General features: G+C 48.6%; 1 protein-coding gene across 10 annotated transcripts in view; it reads right to left on the reverse strand.

The window, feature by feature from the left end:
* Positions 1–926: 926 nt before the first annotated feature.
* Positions 927–17,315, reverse strand: part of PACS2 (phosphofurin acidic cluster sorting protein 2) — a 79,239-nt gene continuing 62,850 nt past the window's right edge. For all 10 annotated transcript variants that reach the window (XM_075038399.1, XM_075038400.1, XM_075038395.1 and 7 more), the window contains 6 exons: positions 12,960–13,002; positions 9,135–9,177; positions 7,774–7,909; positions 4,246–4,472; positions 2,179–2,292; positions 927–1,175 (listed from right to left, as the gene is read on the reverse strand). In XM_075038399.1, coding sequence (XP_074894500.1) covers positions 1,057–1,175; positions 2,179–2,292; positions 4,246–4,472; positions 7,774–7,909; positions 9,135–9,177; positions 12,960–13,002 — 682 coding nt within the window. In that variant the 3' untranslated portion in view covers positions 927–1,056. The remainder of the gene's footprint in view (positions 1,176–2,178; positions 2,293–4,245; positions 4,473–7,773; positions 7,910–9,134; positions 9,178–12,959; positions 13,003–17,315) is intronic.

Consider the following 17,315-nt stretch of genomic DNA (forward strand, 5'->3'; position numbering starts at 1 on the left):
ACATGCAGAGCGCCTGGCTGGCTCCTGGTCCAGCCACTACAGTGATGTATCACTTCACAGACAACGGCTCATCTTCCTGGGTTTGTTTTTTTGGCAACTTAATTTTTTTTCCCTCTTTTTTTTTTTGGTTGTTTTTTTTTTTGTTGGTTTTTTTTTTTTTTTTTAGAAAGCATTAAAAAAAATCTGCAGCTGTTAAAAAAAATCCTTTCCCTTTAGAGGCTGGACAAGGTTTTATTGACAGGTAAATAATTGGTGTGAGTATGTAAATAGCAGCGACCCCACTGACGCGGCGTCCCTCAGCAGCACAGCCAGCTGCAGGGACATTGTGACTGGCTCGGTTTAGTCGTTGTCACAGACCTGGGACACTGGAGTTTCCTTACACCTAGTGTTTCCCTGACTCCTGTTGCTGCCCAACCCTCCTCAGGTACTGCTTCAGCACAAACACCTGCCCATCCCCATGGCAGACTCCACACTCCAAAGGGGATCTCCTCTCCAGACCTCCCTAGCTATGCGAGTGGTTTGTTTTTTAAACTGGACAGTTGAACTCCCTCCAGACTTGCTGATCTCTCATCCTTTGGCAGCAGGAAGAAAGACTGGCCATGGTTTTTTCCTAGAAATACAGAGGGAGGGGGCCAAATGCACCATAACGCGCATGATCTTCCGCAAAAATCTGTTTGAGCTGATCCACGGCTCCCCCAGCCCATTCACACCAATGAGGTCTCAGGTTAATAAGCAGTGCAGTTATTCAGCTATCTGCTCGTAAGTGGTAGGTGTTCCTGGGCAGGTTGCCTGCTCCTGCCAACTCCCCCACGACTTCATGTTGTCAGCACATCTATATTTAAGACTGGGTTTTTTTTGCCTTTGTTTAAAGGGGTTTCCTTCCCTTGTAGTAAACTTAAGAGTTAATAGAAAAAAGTAATTCAAAGGTAATCCAAGCACATCTGTAATTAATTCTGCAGGAGAGGGCAGAGCGACGCGAGTCAGAGTTGGCACGCAATTCCTGGCTCCTGGTGTGCAGTTCCCGGGACGGACAGAAGGTCCCTCCACTGAGCACGGCTAGAAGTTAGATTTGGAGTGTCCAAATATGCAGATGGGAAAGTGCTTGACATGGGAGGACCACTGTGCTGCCAGCTGAAAGAACTTGACGTCGTTCCACTCCACCCCATCGATCAGGACTGCAGGGGAGGGTAAAAAGAGAGGAGAGTTAGAAAATACCGAGTGGAAGTGGCCAACCTGAAACAGCTTTGCTAGAAACTTCCCTGCAATCAGCTGAGGGAGGCCGGGCCACGTTCTGTGCTCAGGGCATGCGCTGCTCTGCCTGGCCACCCCACTGCTGTAAATAGCTGCACACATGGGGGAGAAAGGCTCAAGAGCAGACCACTTTTAGGGACAACAGCTCAGATTGTTGTTCCAGCATCGCTCACTGACACTGGAGCTCTCCAGACTGCTGATTTCAGTGTCACCTGATCTGGTTTCTCAAATTTCCTAAACACACTCCATTTTCTTTTTTGGGCAAATGCACTGTTACAGAGATGGACATCAGTCTTTCCTCACTGGCACTCTTAACCAGGAGATCTGCGTCTCCTAAAGAGGTGACACAGATTCTGTGACCACCCCTCACGCTCACCAGTCTCACAGAGACTGGGCCAGGATTAAGGAGGTGACCTAAGCAGATCCCTCTGCTGTTAACAGTGGTGGGGATTATCAACTGAATAGGCTATAGGGATATTTTTCATACTGAATGCACAGCTCCACTGACAGCCACTTTAGGTCTGTCTGCAAGAGGCATATATGGCTCCTGCTGTGGCATGCCTTTGTGCTAGAGTCCTGCCTAGAGGAGCAGCCACATTCTCACCGCTCTCCACCATCACTTGCAGTAGACGTGCAAGTGAAACAGAGAATGACAGGGAGGGGAACAGAGCCAGGCCCAGCCCTTGTCCTCCTCATCCAGGACACTGATTCAGAGGAGTTCCTAGGTAAGGGAAGATTTTCCCACATCCCAGACCTATTAATGCATTCCCTCATGCTGGACACATCCAAGCCCATTCCCCAAGAACACCCCTATTGCATTGGCTCCAGGGCATGGGGCAGGACACCAGGTCAGCCCTTTCCCTGGAGGACTACGCTAGCAGCTGAGTCTCGCCCCAGAGCCCAATGGGATGCAAGTGCTGCACTTACCACGCAGCATGTTCTGCTGATGTTTTGCTGTGCAAATCAACCTGCTGATTCCTTCAATACACTGGCTCTTTGACTCCACCTCCTTGTCTTTTGTCTTCTTGGGCAAAAACATCACTGGAAGAAAATCAAACCGGCACACAGTGAGTCTCTGCCACTCACAGGAGCTGCACCAAGACTTGTTTGGGTTTTTGCATTTAAACATTCATGTCTGAAATTCTAACTCTAATTTTAAGTCCTAAAATCACCCCTGTTTGGCAGGAGTTTGACTGTGTCAGTGCTCAGCACCATCATCTATGCACATGGACATCTTAGGCCTAAGTGTTTCTACATGAAGCATTCCCAGCTCATAACCCAGGCCCCAAAGGGCACGTTCATGGTAACTCCTGCTGCTCTGCTGGGACACCAGGGAAAACAGCTGCATCTGTAGCAGTCCCCAGCCTGTGTCTTGTGCTGGGCTGATGGGATCTGCCGGGCGGCCGCACCACCTAGGGGGAGTCCCACACACTGCACACGGCTGCTGGGCAACACTGTGCTCCGGCCCCCCATGTATCTGCAAGCAGGTTTACTGCACCAACGGCGGCCCAACATGAGCTGGGCTGCACAGACGCCTGGAGAGCAGGAAGGAATACAAACTACAGGCAGTTGGTGGAGAGCAAAGGCATTAGGAGAGCCTAAAGGGGTCCAGTTCCCCGAGAACTGTCCAAATGCATGAGCAAAGATGTACAAACTGGCTCTGCAAAAGCTTGTGGTGTTGAACACCACTGCTCCAGGCTGGGCCAGCCCCAGTGAACATTTTGAGTGTCTCAGGATTGCTTCTCCCATAGGCATGCCACTTAAAAAGGGTGTGGTCAGGGGTGGGAGCTCTGGTACCAGCAGTGCCACAGCTATGTTGGCCCAGCAGTGACCTGGCTGCAGGGTTATCCACCCATGTCCTGCAACCACTGGTCCAGGAGGCTCTGGCGACCTTCTCTCGGAGCCCCCAAAAACCCCACTTCCACCAGAAATGACTCCCAGGCCCATAGGCAGGAAGATGTTGTGAAGGTCTGCTCCTGGCAGTTGAATGTAAGTGCAGAACTGCCTTGCTGCTTCCTTGAAAATACTTCACCGCAAAGCTGTTCTCAATTTCTACTATGTTTCACATTACCAAGGCTAGGAGCAAATACAGAATTACTGACAACATTTAAAGTGCCTTTTTTGTTTGTTTTGAGAAAATAAACTCAAAGCCATGAGTTTAAGAGCATAAGATTAAAAAAGAAAAAAGTTAACATCAGGCTTTGCACTGAGAGCATTTCTTTTCTACCTCCTTTTGTCCCACAAAGCACTATGTACAAGAACATAAGAGCTCCTGTAGCAGAGCCTACGTTGCTGCAAGCCCGCTCTGAGTGACAACGCCTCCTGTAAGTACAAGCACACCTACCAATAGCTTCGCAGGTTTAGCTGGTGTGTTTGTCCAGCTGTGACAGTAGTATTTTAACAAGAGGATGCCACGTCAGCTCCAGCAAAATGTCTCTGCTGGGGCTGCTGCCACATGCTGCAACATGATGGGATGCACACATGTCCTGCCTCTGTCTGCACCTCTGTCATGTGGCAGAGGAGACACCAGAGCATGGAGCTGTTGCACAGGCTGAAGGGTCTGCTCTGACTCTGGTGGTTGGGCTACAAAAGCTGCCTCTTACCTCATACAACACCCCAAACCACCACCAGCAGGCTCACAAGGAACACAAGAAAGCTGTCCAGAGCAGCGTGCCTCCTTGTCCTTCTGCACAGACACCCACAAATGTCCTTGCTCTGTCCCTACCTTTGTTCTTCTGGGCCATACCATCTCAGCTGTTCAGCTGTAAGGGTGAACAGATCCCCTTTTTACAGCACAAAGAGGACCCACCCTTTCAAACTCTATCACCTTATGCAGTCACTTCTCATCTACAGACCAACTAGGATTTGGGGGATAAAAATATGACTAAGGTGCCGTAATGCCAGACTGACAAGTCAGGCAGCCCTGGAGTGGCAGAACAGGGAGAACAACATCGCATTCTTGGCCTTTGGCAACAGTAAATGCGTCCACCTTACCTTTCTTGTTCTTCTCTTTTGTCACAACAGTCATGGACATCGTCGGAGTGGTAGCAATCTCACCGCTGGCAGGTAACCTGCTGACCTGGAGGGACCGGAAAGTGCATTTCAGTGTGTTTTTGGTAGTGGAGGGGTCCTTCTTCTCCGGGTCTCTCTTTCTGTCCACGGGTGGAGCTGCAATCCAGTAATCCACCTGCAGGCCCATCAACTCAGCACCAAGGCTCTGGCTGGAAAACAAGAGAAGAAGGTAATTTCCATGCAGCACTCAGCAGAGTTCCCCCCATCTGTGTTTTTTTCAGAGTGGCTGCCGTTCCTGACCAGATGGTCCCTGGCTCTCTGGGAAATCAGGCAGCAATGTTTCATAGTGAAACCTGATAATCACAAAAGCACAAGAAGTCATCACTGAGTGATGCAGCCTGGGTCACATTACATGGTGGCATCGGTTTGGCAGCACAGAACTGCAATAAGCTGAGAAAAGCTGACCTGCTGTGCAGCCACAGGGATGAGCAGTCGGAAAAGGAGCAGACAAGCACTTTCCTAACGCAATGCCGAGTTCAGTGACCCAACCAGCAAAGGCAGCCCCTGAGGTGGCCCAAATTGCATCCAGTCTTTGAGTGGGGAAGAAAGGCCACGCTGCCAAAATCAGCTCTGAACTGGGGTGACCAAAGAGCTAGTGGGTCCCTGAACATCAGGCACGCAGTTCCCAGTTTCCCTGACTTGCTTCCATCTCCTATGTTCATGAGCTCTTCCTGTCATCAGCTGCTTCCCTTCCTGTCCAGATGCTCCACCAGGTCACACAGGATCTCTGCTCTCCCCAGGTCTCTATGATGGAGTTGGCATGGGGCAATCTGCCCTGCAGCCCTGCTGCGTGCTGGGAAATTCCAGTGCTGGGAAAATCCTTTGCCAGTCCTGTGATGTTTGCTAAACAACAGCAGATTTCAGGACATGATCTGCTGTTGAAAACTCCCGCGCATCGTGTGGTAACAGATGTGCGTCACCAAAACATGCTGCCAGCCTTTCTTGAGCCAGAAAAGAGAAGATGAGCAGCCTGGGAAATTCCACCCCTTGCCTGTCCCTGCCTCTCACTAGCTAACCCCAAGTAGAGCAGGGGTTTATCATTCAGCAGACCTACAACTGACAACCTATACTTCTTCCTACACAATGACAGAATGTTGAATAAAACAAGTACTAGACAAAAAACTAACTTAATTTATCTACCAGTCTGTGTCCCCTGTTTGAGAAATGGGAATTGTTAAGGAAGATGAATCTGTGATCTTGAATGAAATATGCATCCCTCTACGCTGCCTGTCTAATAAGAAACTCTCAAGGTAAAACAAGGACATCCCATCATTAAGGGCCTCTCAGCAAATCATTTCCTTTTCTTTGCAATTTATTCAGCTGAAAGCAGACCACAAAGCAGAGTTCATCTTTGATCACCAAAACCAGGTTTTGGGTTCTCAGGGTAATTTCAGAAGTGAGATTCTTCAAGGATGATGTTTCGGAGATGCAGCTTTGGATTTTAAGGCTCCTTTGCATCACATTTCTCACCTCAGTTGTACAGACAAAGCATCCTAATGTTCAGTATGCCCAGGCAGGATTTTCTGTTCCATTGCCAGTTAAACATGTGGCTTAATCTTTCAGTCTGGGTCACCCTCTACCCCCTGTGCTGTCACATACGAATCAGTGAAGATGGAACAGCGTTGAACCTAAACTTCCTCATTTCTTGATGATTTTACCACACGGCATGAAACCAAAAAGTACCAGATTCCTAGAGCTGGGTGTCAACTTCAGATATATCACATTCACAGCTCACAACTTTAATAGCCTACACTCTTGTGGGTACAGGTTCCCAAACCACTTCCACCTTTGGAAAGCCCACACAGAGCTCACACGTAAGAGTCAGCTCTGCCCTCCGCATCCTGCTCAGCCCCCAGCTCTCTGCACTGCCAGCCAGCTGCTGCTGGGACCAGCCTGGGACAGACAAGGACTCTCCTGCCATCAAACCACAGGGAGCCAACAGGTGGGACTTGGGGAACTGGGCCTTGTGGCACAGGCTAACAGCCACTAACACCTTCCTGTTGCTGGGTACCTGCTACACTGGGACTTCCACATTTCCATTTCCTCTTGTTAAAAGGGAACTCTTAAGCCAGTTAAGAAGTCAAAGGCTAAAGGTCCCTACAGGGCTCTCTGGGGTGGGCAGGAAAGGTCCCCATTCTGTCTCCAAGAGGGACAGTAGGAGCTGCTGCTTAGGGAGAGCATGTGAGCCCAGTCTCTAACTGCAGAGCATTCCCTTGGACTTCCCCAGCCTGACTATCACAGGATTAGGGATATTAGAGGGGACATCCTTGAACTACCATTAATGGATCTGCTCTCCATGAATTTGCCTAACCCCTCTTTGATCTCCTGATCCTGCTGCCACAGAAGTAGCAGGAGCAGACATGGTCCCAACATGCCTTTCCTGCTGTGTGCACAAGTCCCTTCCTTCCTCCCTTCTAATTGACCTCTTGCCAGTGTCACTGCATGCCCCCAGGTCTTGTACCACAGGTTTGGTGAACGACAGTTCAATATTCAACAAACTCACCACCACTATGATTTTGCAAAACTGAGTGGCTTACTTCTTTCCCCTCCTCCCCCAAACAGCAGAGTCCAAGCACTTCCAGTCTCTGCTCACAAGGCTGCTGCTCTGTCCCCTTGATCTTGTTAACTCCTCTGAACCTTTAACTTCACCATGTGCTCCTGGGTACCAGAACTGCACACAAAGCATTAAGACAGCTACGCCAATGTTTCGTGCGGCAACAAAATGAGAGTTCTGGCCAGGGCAATTCTTTATTGGCAGTTTTCTAGGGGTTTCCTCCCTTCACCCCTAAAAATTTCAGCTAAGCTAAAGCTTCACATTGCCTACAGGTGCTGCCTCCTTGCTGTTCTGATACGCTTTCACACGCATGAATGGGAATTGCAGTTCCACTATGCCACCTTACAACTGTCAGCTCTCCCCTCACAGAGAAAAAGCCTGCTCATTCCAGAGTCACTCTGACCTTACACTCGCTTGGTCCTTAAAATCATAAGGACTGTGAGGGATTAGGCTAACACCCACATGTATTAGAGTGAGTATTTTTTTTGCCTACACATTTCCCCATGAGAATCCAGTCTCAAAGGGAAAATACCAGCAGATAGAGAACACAAACCTTCCCAAACAGACTGCTACAATGGCTCATGAGAATTAGAGTTTCTGCCAGACTGTCAGAAACAAGGCTACCCCTTCTACTAGTTCAAATGTGTCTGCCCTTGAGAAGTGCAGCCTTCCTATTGGGTGCTAGATCCCCTCTGCCCACCCTAGCTCCTTGTCAGCCAACAAGGACACAGTCGCTCCAGAGGCAAAAGAGGTGAAGGGGAAAGGTAACAACTTCAGGTGTTTGCTAGGGAGGAAGAAAGCAGAGCTATAGGTTTTCCTTTAGAAGAGTTTTCCTCTCTCATGTATATGTCAGATAAAACAGCCAAGGAGCTGTAAGGAGACAAAACATGCTTTACCTTGAGGATGAGAAGCTGCCTGTGACAGACGGTGAGGAAGGTGGTGTGGGGGAGGCTTCTTTCACAGCGGGAGACACAGAAGGTGGGGTAGAAGAAAGGACACTGGAGCTCGAGGGAGCTGCGTCATCAGAGTCACCTTGCAGAAAAGAAGTCAAACTGTTTGTCTGGGTTTGTCTCACAGCCCAGCACATGCACGCTGGGTCTCCTTGCCTACACTCCTGCTGCACGGGTTTTGTTCAGACTCAATCCAGAGATCAGCTAGCCCATCAGTTCTGACTGCTTTCACACTTAAACCACAGGACTTTCTCTGTTTCAGTAAGAGGTAGGCACAGACATTCACACTCCTCTGGGCTCTCCACCTGGCATCTGCTCTCCTAGGGTTTGCTCCCAGCTGATTTTGAGGCTCCTGCACAGTCAGAGCCCAGCCCATTGATCCCTGCTGGGGAATCTCCCCCCGCAACCACTGCAAGGCAGCACCACTCTGAGACTCTTGGAGAATCCAGTACTTCTGAGCTGATCACAGGGATCTCCCCATTCCCTCTGCTTCCACCCTCCATAACCAAGGCATCATTCCCTTCCTGTTGGCCCTTTAGAATGGTGGGAGCACTGTGGCAGCAAGGAGTGACCCACAGAAGGGGTGCATCCACACACAAACCTATGTGTAACCCAGGCCACAGGAATCTGGGTTTAATACTGAAGCAATATAAGAAACAATCTCAACAGATGAGGAAAAAAAATATTCCTGACTAGTAGTGCATGTGAAGGAGAAGACAAGTTCACATTGATAAAATAGCACTGCCCCCAGTCCACGTGTGTAAGCAGGCACTATCATGTAAATCAGTTCTGTACTCCCCCATTAAACAAAAAGGGTCTAAATATGTTGTCAGATTGGCAAACTGGTTGCCTATCCTGGAGTTCCCAGTGTTAGGCACACATTTGAGATTGATTTTATTAGGCAATTGAGCCCAGTGTAGGGAGACAGGCATGAACTTCTGATGAATTGCCTGCCCGGTTTGGAGCAGGAACCTCAAATAACCACAGTGGTGAATCCACCCCACTGTGAACACATGTAAGAAAAACGGGTGTTTACACATACGAGTGGAGCTTCCCTGGATGAGAGTGTGGGAATTTCAGCTGGCCTGAAGCTCCTTGTAAAGTAACAAGAAAAAGGGCCTCTTTCAAGAGAAAGGCCTCTCTGCAGACAGCTGCTGGGAGTCAAGGCAGCAGAACTGGGAGCTAATAAAATCCAATTCCACCTTACAAAACTCCAAGACATCAGCAAAGGACAAGTTTGTTCAGCATGTGAAGTCACATTCCCACCACCTGTACAACACAGAAAGCACATGCAAGATGCTTGTTACCTGACGTTGCAGAAGATTGTTCCACTATTCCAACCTTCACCACCTAGAGGGGGCAAAACAGAAGAGGAGTTTTGCAGAGGAGGACTATGCAACAGGAGTCCCCTGAACTTTGTGAACCCGCAACCCCCAAACTAAGCTCATCCCTACACCCCTCCTTGGCACTGTCCCTGCAGTCACAGTAGTGTTAAAGTATGTTAAAAAGTGGAGTCTTCTAAGAGCCAGGCAGGTCCCAGCAGCATCCAGCCAAGTAGTACCAGCTCACAACCCTTCCCTGACCTATACAAAAGACAGCACAGACCCTACGGAGCTGTTACAGATCTGCACAGCTCTGAATAGCCCACCATCAGACTCAAGCTATGGCAGCTACAGTGCCTGTCTGTGACACCTGTGGGAATAGGGCAGGGAGGAGAAAGGAACATAAATATCCCTTTAGCATTGCTTTGATACACCTGCTAATTACAGACATACTGCTTTCACTGCACACGTACAGCCACTTCAAGGGTGCAGCATAGTTGGGGTTTGTTAGGAAACCACAAAAGCAACAAAGTACACTTTCTGATGAGAGTTTTCTGGTCTCCAAACAAGGGAAGTATCCAGCAAAGAAGATAAAGCTCCTAGCAAAGCCTATGGACACAGCCATGGATAAACCACCACATGGACAGGTCAGAACAATCCCAATCACACTGTAATAAGGATACAAATGTGTTCTGATATGGCCAACCAGCAGCTAGTACATTTAGGTTAACAATAAACGCCACTGGCAATAATTTGTGGAACAGAGCATGCTACAAACACAAGCTCCCAGGAACACACTATTCCTAGAAAGATAAAATGACCCTTGGTGATGTAAGAGCAGGGACCTTCTGCAGAGATAATCTGCCACGGTGCACAGGGGTCGTTACTCTTGACACTGCAGAGGAAAGACCCTTCTTAAGGTCCTTAAAGAACTTGTATCCAGGGCTAATGTCTACCCTATATAAACACTGACAAATGGGAAAGAGCTGCAAAGGGATCTCAAGTCAATAAAACCTGCTTTAGAATGAGAAATGATGTCATGCAGTCTATTTAGTTTGAAAACAGAAGATCGTTAAGTTCAGACATGACCATAATCTAGACCACATCTCTAGGGAGCACGTTTCTGTGCTATAGGATCAAGAAAAAGGACCTACTTCGGAGTGGGGGGCGTGTATGCTCAACACTAGATCTCGGAGAGCTGTCAGGCTTTCTTGTGGATGCTCTGTTAGCTCCAGTCTTCGAAAAGCCATTGTGAACTCAGCAATGTGTGCAGAGGCTCCCTGAGGGGGGACTGGCTTGGGAGAAGGCGGCTGCAGCTCAGTTTGGCCAGTCTGCATGCAAAGGGCAACAAATCAGGCTCTGGAGTCCAGCAGCCATTTGTGCTGTATGTGTTAAACGCCAAGAAGATATTTCACAGACTGTAACTAGCTGTAAGCAAGAGGAGGTGAGGTGGAAGAGTTAGGGGAAGAACAAGCAACACAGAAAACTGCCTACAGCCACCTTGATCTGCAAGCCAGACAGGAAATCTTTTCTGGCCTTTTCCCCCTTGCTGGCTGACTGAAGATGCTTGAGTTCAGACACATGGGACGAAGACAAGGTTAAACACTTTCCCTTCCCACCACTGAAGGAGGTGCTTGAGACTGCTGCAGTCCCAACAAAGCCTCCATGCAGGAACGCTGCAGCAGCCAGCCTCCTTTCCCTTCAGGAAGGAGGCACATCTTGTTAACTCTCCTGGCAACTGGCTGTCGGTGCAACACAGGTGCACAACTATGCAGCCTCACCACCCGACCCTGGCTTTCATTTGCAACTGGCCCCTTGTGAGGCTCTGCTCCCAACACTTCAGAGCCCAGCTGAGCAGCACGGCACTGCCCTGCTTGCTTCTGGCTCAAAGACTGCACAATCCAGCTGCAGGACATCAGTTTTTGCACCCTAAAAGCCAACACAGTCCAGCTAACATCAGGAGTCACAAACTCAAACGTCGCTGGCTCCCTCTCTTCCTTGGCCAACAGGTCCGAGCAGGCTGCAGCTGAGGGAAAGAGCTTCGGTGTTCATGTTCAGCCTCATACTTTGTAAGACACCTGCAATTGGCCTTTCAGAATCTCTTCAGATGTGATCATGTGGAATTACTGTGTCAGGAACTCTTCAGAAGCAAGGATAAGCAGTGTTGATTTGACCCTCACCACCAGGCGGCATAGGAGCTCAGTCTGTGCTTTCAAGGCAAGTTTTTTGGGGGGTTTGGCAGTGTTATGCACACAACAGAGCTGTTCACTCTTCCCACTTTTAGATAATCAAATCCAGACTGGAAATGCATTGCTAATGTCAGGACAACGATCGCTTTAGAGCAACTGGACAAACACCGAGCCCCATTTGCATGCACATAGCACTGAACTAAATCAGCCCTGAAAAAAGCTTTGCAAAGCCTAGCAGCTATAGTGAGACAAGTCCAGGAGCTTCCAAGCTCTTCTGGACTTTTCATGTTATTGGGAAAGGTGAAACAGGTGTTTCATAACAACAGTTCTTCACCAGCAATCGCAGTTCATGGGAGGGACAAGATCACAGCAAAGCTCATCAGCAGGGAACAAATGGGGAAGATGTGTCTTCTCTTTTGCAGAAGACATCTTTCCTTCAACAAACAAAAGTAGATTGTCATCTCAGGAACACTGCAGAGAGAGACTGTCACTCCAACGAGACACCACAGTGAAAGCAGGGTCAGCCTGAGGGCAAGAGAGACTAAGCTCTTTAAACGCCTTGGGATTTCAGATTAGCTCTGACGCACTGACAGGAATACAAATGGGAACACACACAAGTCAGCTTAACACAGAGAAGACAGAACAACACAACCAGCATGCAAGAAAGAGAAGCTACAAGAGAGCAGCAAAAACTGTGGAGAAGACATCCGGTAGCTCAAGAGCAGTCAGGGGATATCCTTTTGGCTGTAGGTCAATGACTTTATACTAAAACTTAATGAAGAGCATGATCAAATAAGGGGAGGGAAGCTAGAAAAGGCAAAGTACACAGTGTGCAAAATACACTGACAGAAGCACAAACACACCCTTGCCTAGATACTCTCTGCACTTGGCCACCTGAGCTGGGAACATTTAAAGATAAGACAGGAGGAAAAGTCAGGGACTACTATCCCAAATATGTATTCACATAATAAAATGCATTAAACAGCTACTGCCCCAAACTCAAACTTAACAGTGGTATAAATTATCTCCCTGGTGGGATGTACTCTCCACTTCCCAGGAGTGGATGAGATATTAAGAGGACTAGAGACCGTTCATGATAAGCACACAGAGGACTGACACTGGAATAGCAAATTTGGCCAAATCAATCACCCAGCACAATGCTGGGCACAGCAACATTGAGATCAGGTTTCCAGGAACACACCACCTTCCTCTGCACGTGGCCCAGCAGCAATTCTCCACCACCTAGGTGCTTTGGTCTGCAGCAAAGGCAGGCTGTGGATCAGAGCACTTCAGTGTCATGCTTCCCTCTCTGTATTGAATGAACAAGGCAATAGGAAGGCTATGGTGCCTGCTTCAGTGCTGGCAGGCAGGCATGCATGCAGCACAGAGCTGCCCAGAGGCAGCTGCCAGGACAGCAAAATACACCCTATAGTTTGTTGAGGGATCTTAGAGGTTTGCTTACATACCAGGCAGTTGCATCCAACCATCAGATGTTCATGCTGACGTTCTACCTTAGAGCACACAGCACTCCTGCTCTACCCCAAAAACCAGGTAAGTTTGGGTTAACACTTGTGGACATATTCTAGCTGGCTTGAGGCAGCATAACTAAGGTAACACTCACCCCAACAAAGGGAATGAACTTCTGTGAAGATTCTTCGTCAGGGCTAGAGGCAAAGAGAAAAGAGTTGTTAACAGCTTGCTTCCACACCAGGCACAATACTCACTTTATATGTTGCATTCAAGCATGCAGCAGGGACGGACAGTATGCAAGCGCCAGTCCAATGTCTCCTCTCAAGGCCCCCTGCCAGCACGCTAAGAATCTGCATGGGTGGGGAAGAGCACGCAGCTTTCGGCACATCTCTCAGGGGAAAGGTCTCTTCCTCCCTCCCTCACGCTTGACAGAGAAACATGCTTTAATGGCATGGCAGTCATTACAGACACACGACCTCCTACTGCAAGGAAATGGATCTGTGCCACAACAACACGGAGAACTGTGCGTTACTTACTAGTACCTGAAGCACTCTGCACGCATGGCCTTCACGCGTCCCACCTTTGGAGTCATGTGCCATACCTTGCATATCCCAGCATCGCTAAAGCAGTTAGCCTGCCGCGGGGTTACAAGCCGTGACACGTGGTTATTTGTATAGCACTAGCAAATATGTACACACACACACATGCGCTCACGCACACAGATACATGTTCCCTGCCACTGGGAGCTTGCAGTCCCTTAGACAGGTACACTAGAGAGGTCAGGCACCAGAGCACACCAGGTAGATCAGGACACCAACTTGAGAACAGCAAACACCTAAACCAAACTCAACAAAATGCACACCATGTCCCAGAAACAGCTGAAGACAACACTACACACATTTTGAAAGCAGGAAGGCATCAGCCCCTCCTGCTCTGGCCCTGCCCAGGATTCAGAAGCCAACGGGTGGAGAAGGGCCAGCAATGAAGGCCACAGTCAAACCTAGCAGGAATTAGGGAGAGACTCAACAAGACAAGAGGGGGAAGACCTGAGTGAGGAGGAAGGCAGGCTGGGAGAGCCTGCAGACTCACTGCTCCCTTGAAGGGTGACAGAGAAGAAGATAGACCCACAGGGTGAGGAGAGAACTGCAGGAGCACATCCACATGTTTGGAGGAATTACAGTTCAGCAGTGGAAGTGACTGCACAGGCAAGACACACAATGTTTCTCAGTAGCCAAGCACAGGAAACAGGTAGGAAGCAGACAAACACCGAGATTTCCCATGTTTCTCTTTTTGTGCATCCCTCACTGCTTGGAGCACTGCAACATTCAGAGAAAAAACATCCAGCATTGCCTTAATCTAGAATATTGCTGGATGCAGCACAAATAGTTCAGGAAAGCAGGTATTTCTGTGCTGTTTCCAGCACAGATCAGAAATGCGCCAAACGCACAAAGGTTGCCAACCACTGTGTGATTAGCGTGGGCCGGACGGTTTCCTCTAAGCCCTATGGAAATAATGGCATAGAACTGCAGCAAACACAACTCAGCCAGAGCTCCCTCTGGGTCCAAAGCAGTGTGCTTTTGCAAATAGCCTCATGCTTTGGCTCAGCTCTGCTAACTCATCTCTAAGGCAAAGCCAGGGGCTTTGCTCCCTTCCTACCTCACAACCCTAGGCACTGCACCTTCATTCTTCCCCCAAAGCACATGACAAAATGACCAAGTCCCTGATTCTGTGTTAGAAGCCAGAAAGGTCACAGCTTTCCAAACACAGCTGGAGGGCCCCCAACAAATAAGTCTCCTATGAACATGACATTTCCAGCTCCAGCTTTGCAAAGGGAAATGAGGACCCCACAGAGCTGTAAGGAGAAGCACGCAACAGAGGCTCAGCTTTCCTCTCATTTCTTCAGTTCCATGGGCTGAGAAGCAGGCAGAAGCGAGTCCTGCTGACCAAGTGAGGGAAGCACAACAGTCGCCTAGTCACCTCTCAGCTACTGGACGGCTTTGCTCCAAGCTCTCAAAAAAATCAAACCATGCCCGCTTCCAGCAGAAAACTCATTCTTGTTCCCCCTGGGAGCTCAGACTCCCACTGAGGAGAGCTCAGGGGCAATTCTGAAATAAATCATTTGCTTCAGTCACCATTTATCACAGCTCACAATGATGTACAGACTGTTCCTGAAGCAATCCAGCTGAATTTCAGCTTGGCTAGTCTAGTCCTGTCACACATCCTCTTGGGAACTCTGATATTGCACATGTGCCTCTGAAAATGCAGCTTATCAAAACAGTTGCTCTTCATGTGGATGAAAGGAAAGATGAGATGACCATGCTTGTTCTCCACTTCTTCTTTCATGCTCTTTTGTGATTCTTATCCTTCAGGATGCCAAATATTAATCCAGAATCCTTTCACCTTGGTAACTGTCTCTTCTATTCCTCCTACCACAGCCCTGCAACTACAACATCCCCTGTCCCTGGAAAGGCAGCTCCCTGTTATTACCTAGGCTGCACAGATTCACAGGCTGCAGAGGTTTTAACCCCCATAGCAATGTTCAAGGTATTGGTTTTATCCATAGGGCTTCTGAAGGCCCTGGTATCTCAGCTATAATTTAAAGCCAGACCTGACCCTGGTTTGTGATTTTTAACAGTGTTATTGATACTTCACCTCTGTAATTCTGGGGAAAACAAAAAAAACCCAAATTCTGGGGGAAAACAAAAACCAGACCTATGCAGAGAGGCTAGAAAGAAAATCTTTATCTGGAATAGAGAGTTGTCTAATTACTATTTTTGCTTGGGCAAAATCCATCCACCTGCAGTTAAGTCCTTCAAAGGTGAACTGTCCAGAAATGGACTTGCAGGCTCCCTCCCTAGCTCAAGAAATTAATTCAGATTGAACAGAGACATATAGCCAGATTTATGTTTTAGGACTCTTAGAAAGGAGAAGCCCCCACATCACCAGGAGTTACCCACCTGACAAAGGGAAGGAATAATCTCCCTTCTGGGGCAAAGTACAAACTAAGCTGCAAAGCACTTACAGTAAGGGGGACTGAATAATCACTTAGAGCAGTTGTGCCAGTTATTAGCCTTTAAGTAAGATTTAATTTAAAATTTAAGCAACCCAAACCGGATTCAAATGAAGCCAAACACCTGTGATTTCCTAGCAGGAAGGTCTCAGGTACTACCTTTATTCCAGGCAAGTCCTGCAGGGGGGGCAACAGGAAAGAGAGGACTTTTATCACCGAAGGACTAGCAGGCCTCTAAGCCATTTCAGGCCAGGCACTACCAACAGATCTCCAAGGTTCATCTTTGGTACAAAGCATCTGTCCTTCCCACTGGGGAACTGTAGCTGTGTGCTGGCTCACTGTCCCTGTTCCACCAAGTCTCCAGTGGTCAAACCAAACAAAGGGACAAAGTAACTCCAGGTCTCCATGACACATCAGATGAGTCGTCTCTCTGCTTCCCCATGAAACTCCTGTCCAGCAGCCTTCATGTTCCTACACCAGGCTAGACGTACTCAACAGGACATCGAGCATTTCTTGAGCCTTTACTCTCCTCTGCTGCACTGCTCTGCCAGGAAAGGGGCACAAGTAAACTCCTGTTACATTTCTACCAGCTACCCAAGGAGGTTCATGCAGCAACCAGCCAGATAACATGGGCACTGCTGAGCCAGAGGAGGGACCGGGTCCATCTTCACCAGTGTGTTCATGTTCAGCAATTGCTGCAGGGTGTGTTTTAGAAGCAGCACTTGGAGAAACGATCTGGACTCTGCCTAGCCACTGCCCTGCAGAGCCTCAGAGACACGAAGCCGGCAGAACCCAGTGTTATCCCTGCTTCCTATTGCCCAGGAACCCTCCAACCCAAGGCACTTGTGGTCCATGGAACAAGAGTTGGGGAAGTGCTCTACAACTCAGGAGAGTGAAGAGCTTTTGGTAAATGTGTAACTAGGTAGGAAATTACCAAGCCATCACCCTGACAAGCAAGCAATGCTTTTATTTCCAACAGTCAAGGTGCTCCCCAGATTTGTGCAAGGGCTATCCAGACACCACATGGCAGGAGCTGTGCTGGACGCTGAATTACAGTGGGTGACACCAGCACAGGTTCACAGAACTGATCAGCAATCCAGCTACACTGGGAATGATTGTCTGTTGAGTCTCAGATCCCAAATACTACAAGGTTTCATTCAAGAAAGCAATGCAGAGAGATATCAATGTTGACGATACACCCCTCCTAGTGAGAAGCCCACCTCAGCCGCCATGGTCTTAGCTCCCCAGTTGTTGCCTGGACTGCAGTGTTTCTTGACAATTCAGTAACCAGTAACTCTCCCAGTGCTCACAAAGTCAGTCACCCAGTGTAACGCAGAGGAGCTGAAATGGCAATTAATTTCCTTCCTGAACCCCTTCCTCATTGCCAGCCCCCTTGATTTCAGGTAAGGTCAGCAGATGCTCCAAAAGAATGGGACAAAGCTTTCGCACCATTGCAGTCCATCACAGGCAGTACATGCGCCAACCTTTCGCCATGAC

This window comes from Buteo buteo, chromosome 10, assembly GCF_964188355.1.
Source record: "Buteo buteo chromosome 10, bButBut1.hap1.1, whole genome shotgun sequence".
Lineage (NCBI taxonomy): Eukaryota > Metazoa > Chordata > Aves > Accipitriformes > Accipitridae > Buteo > Buteo buteo.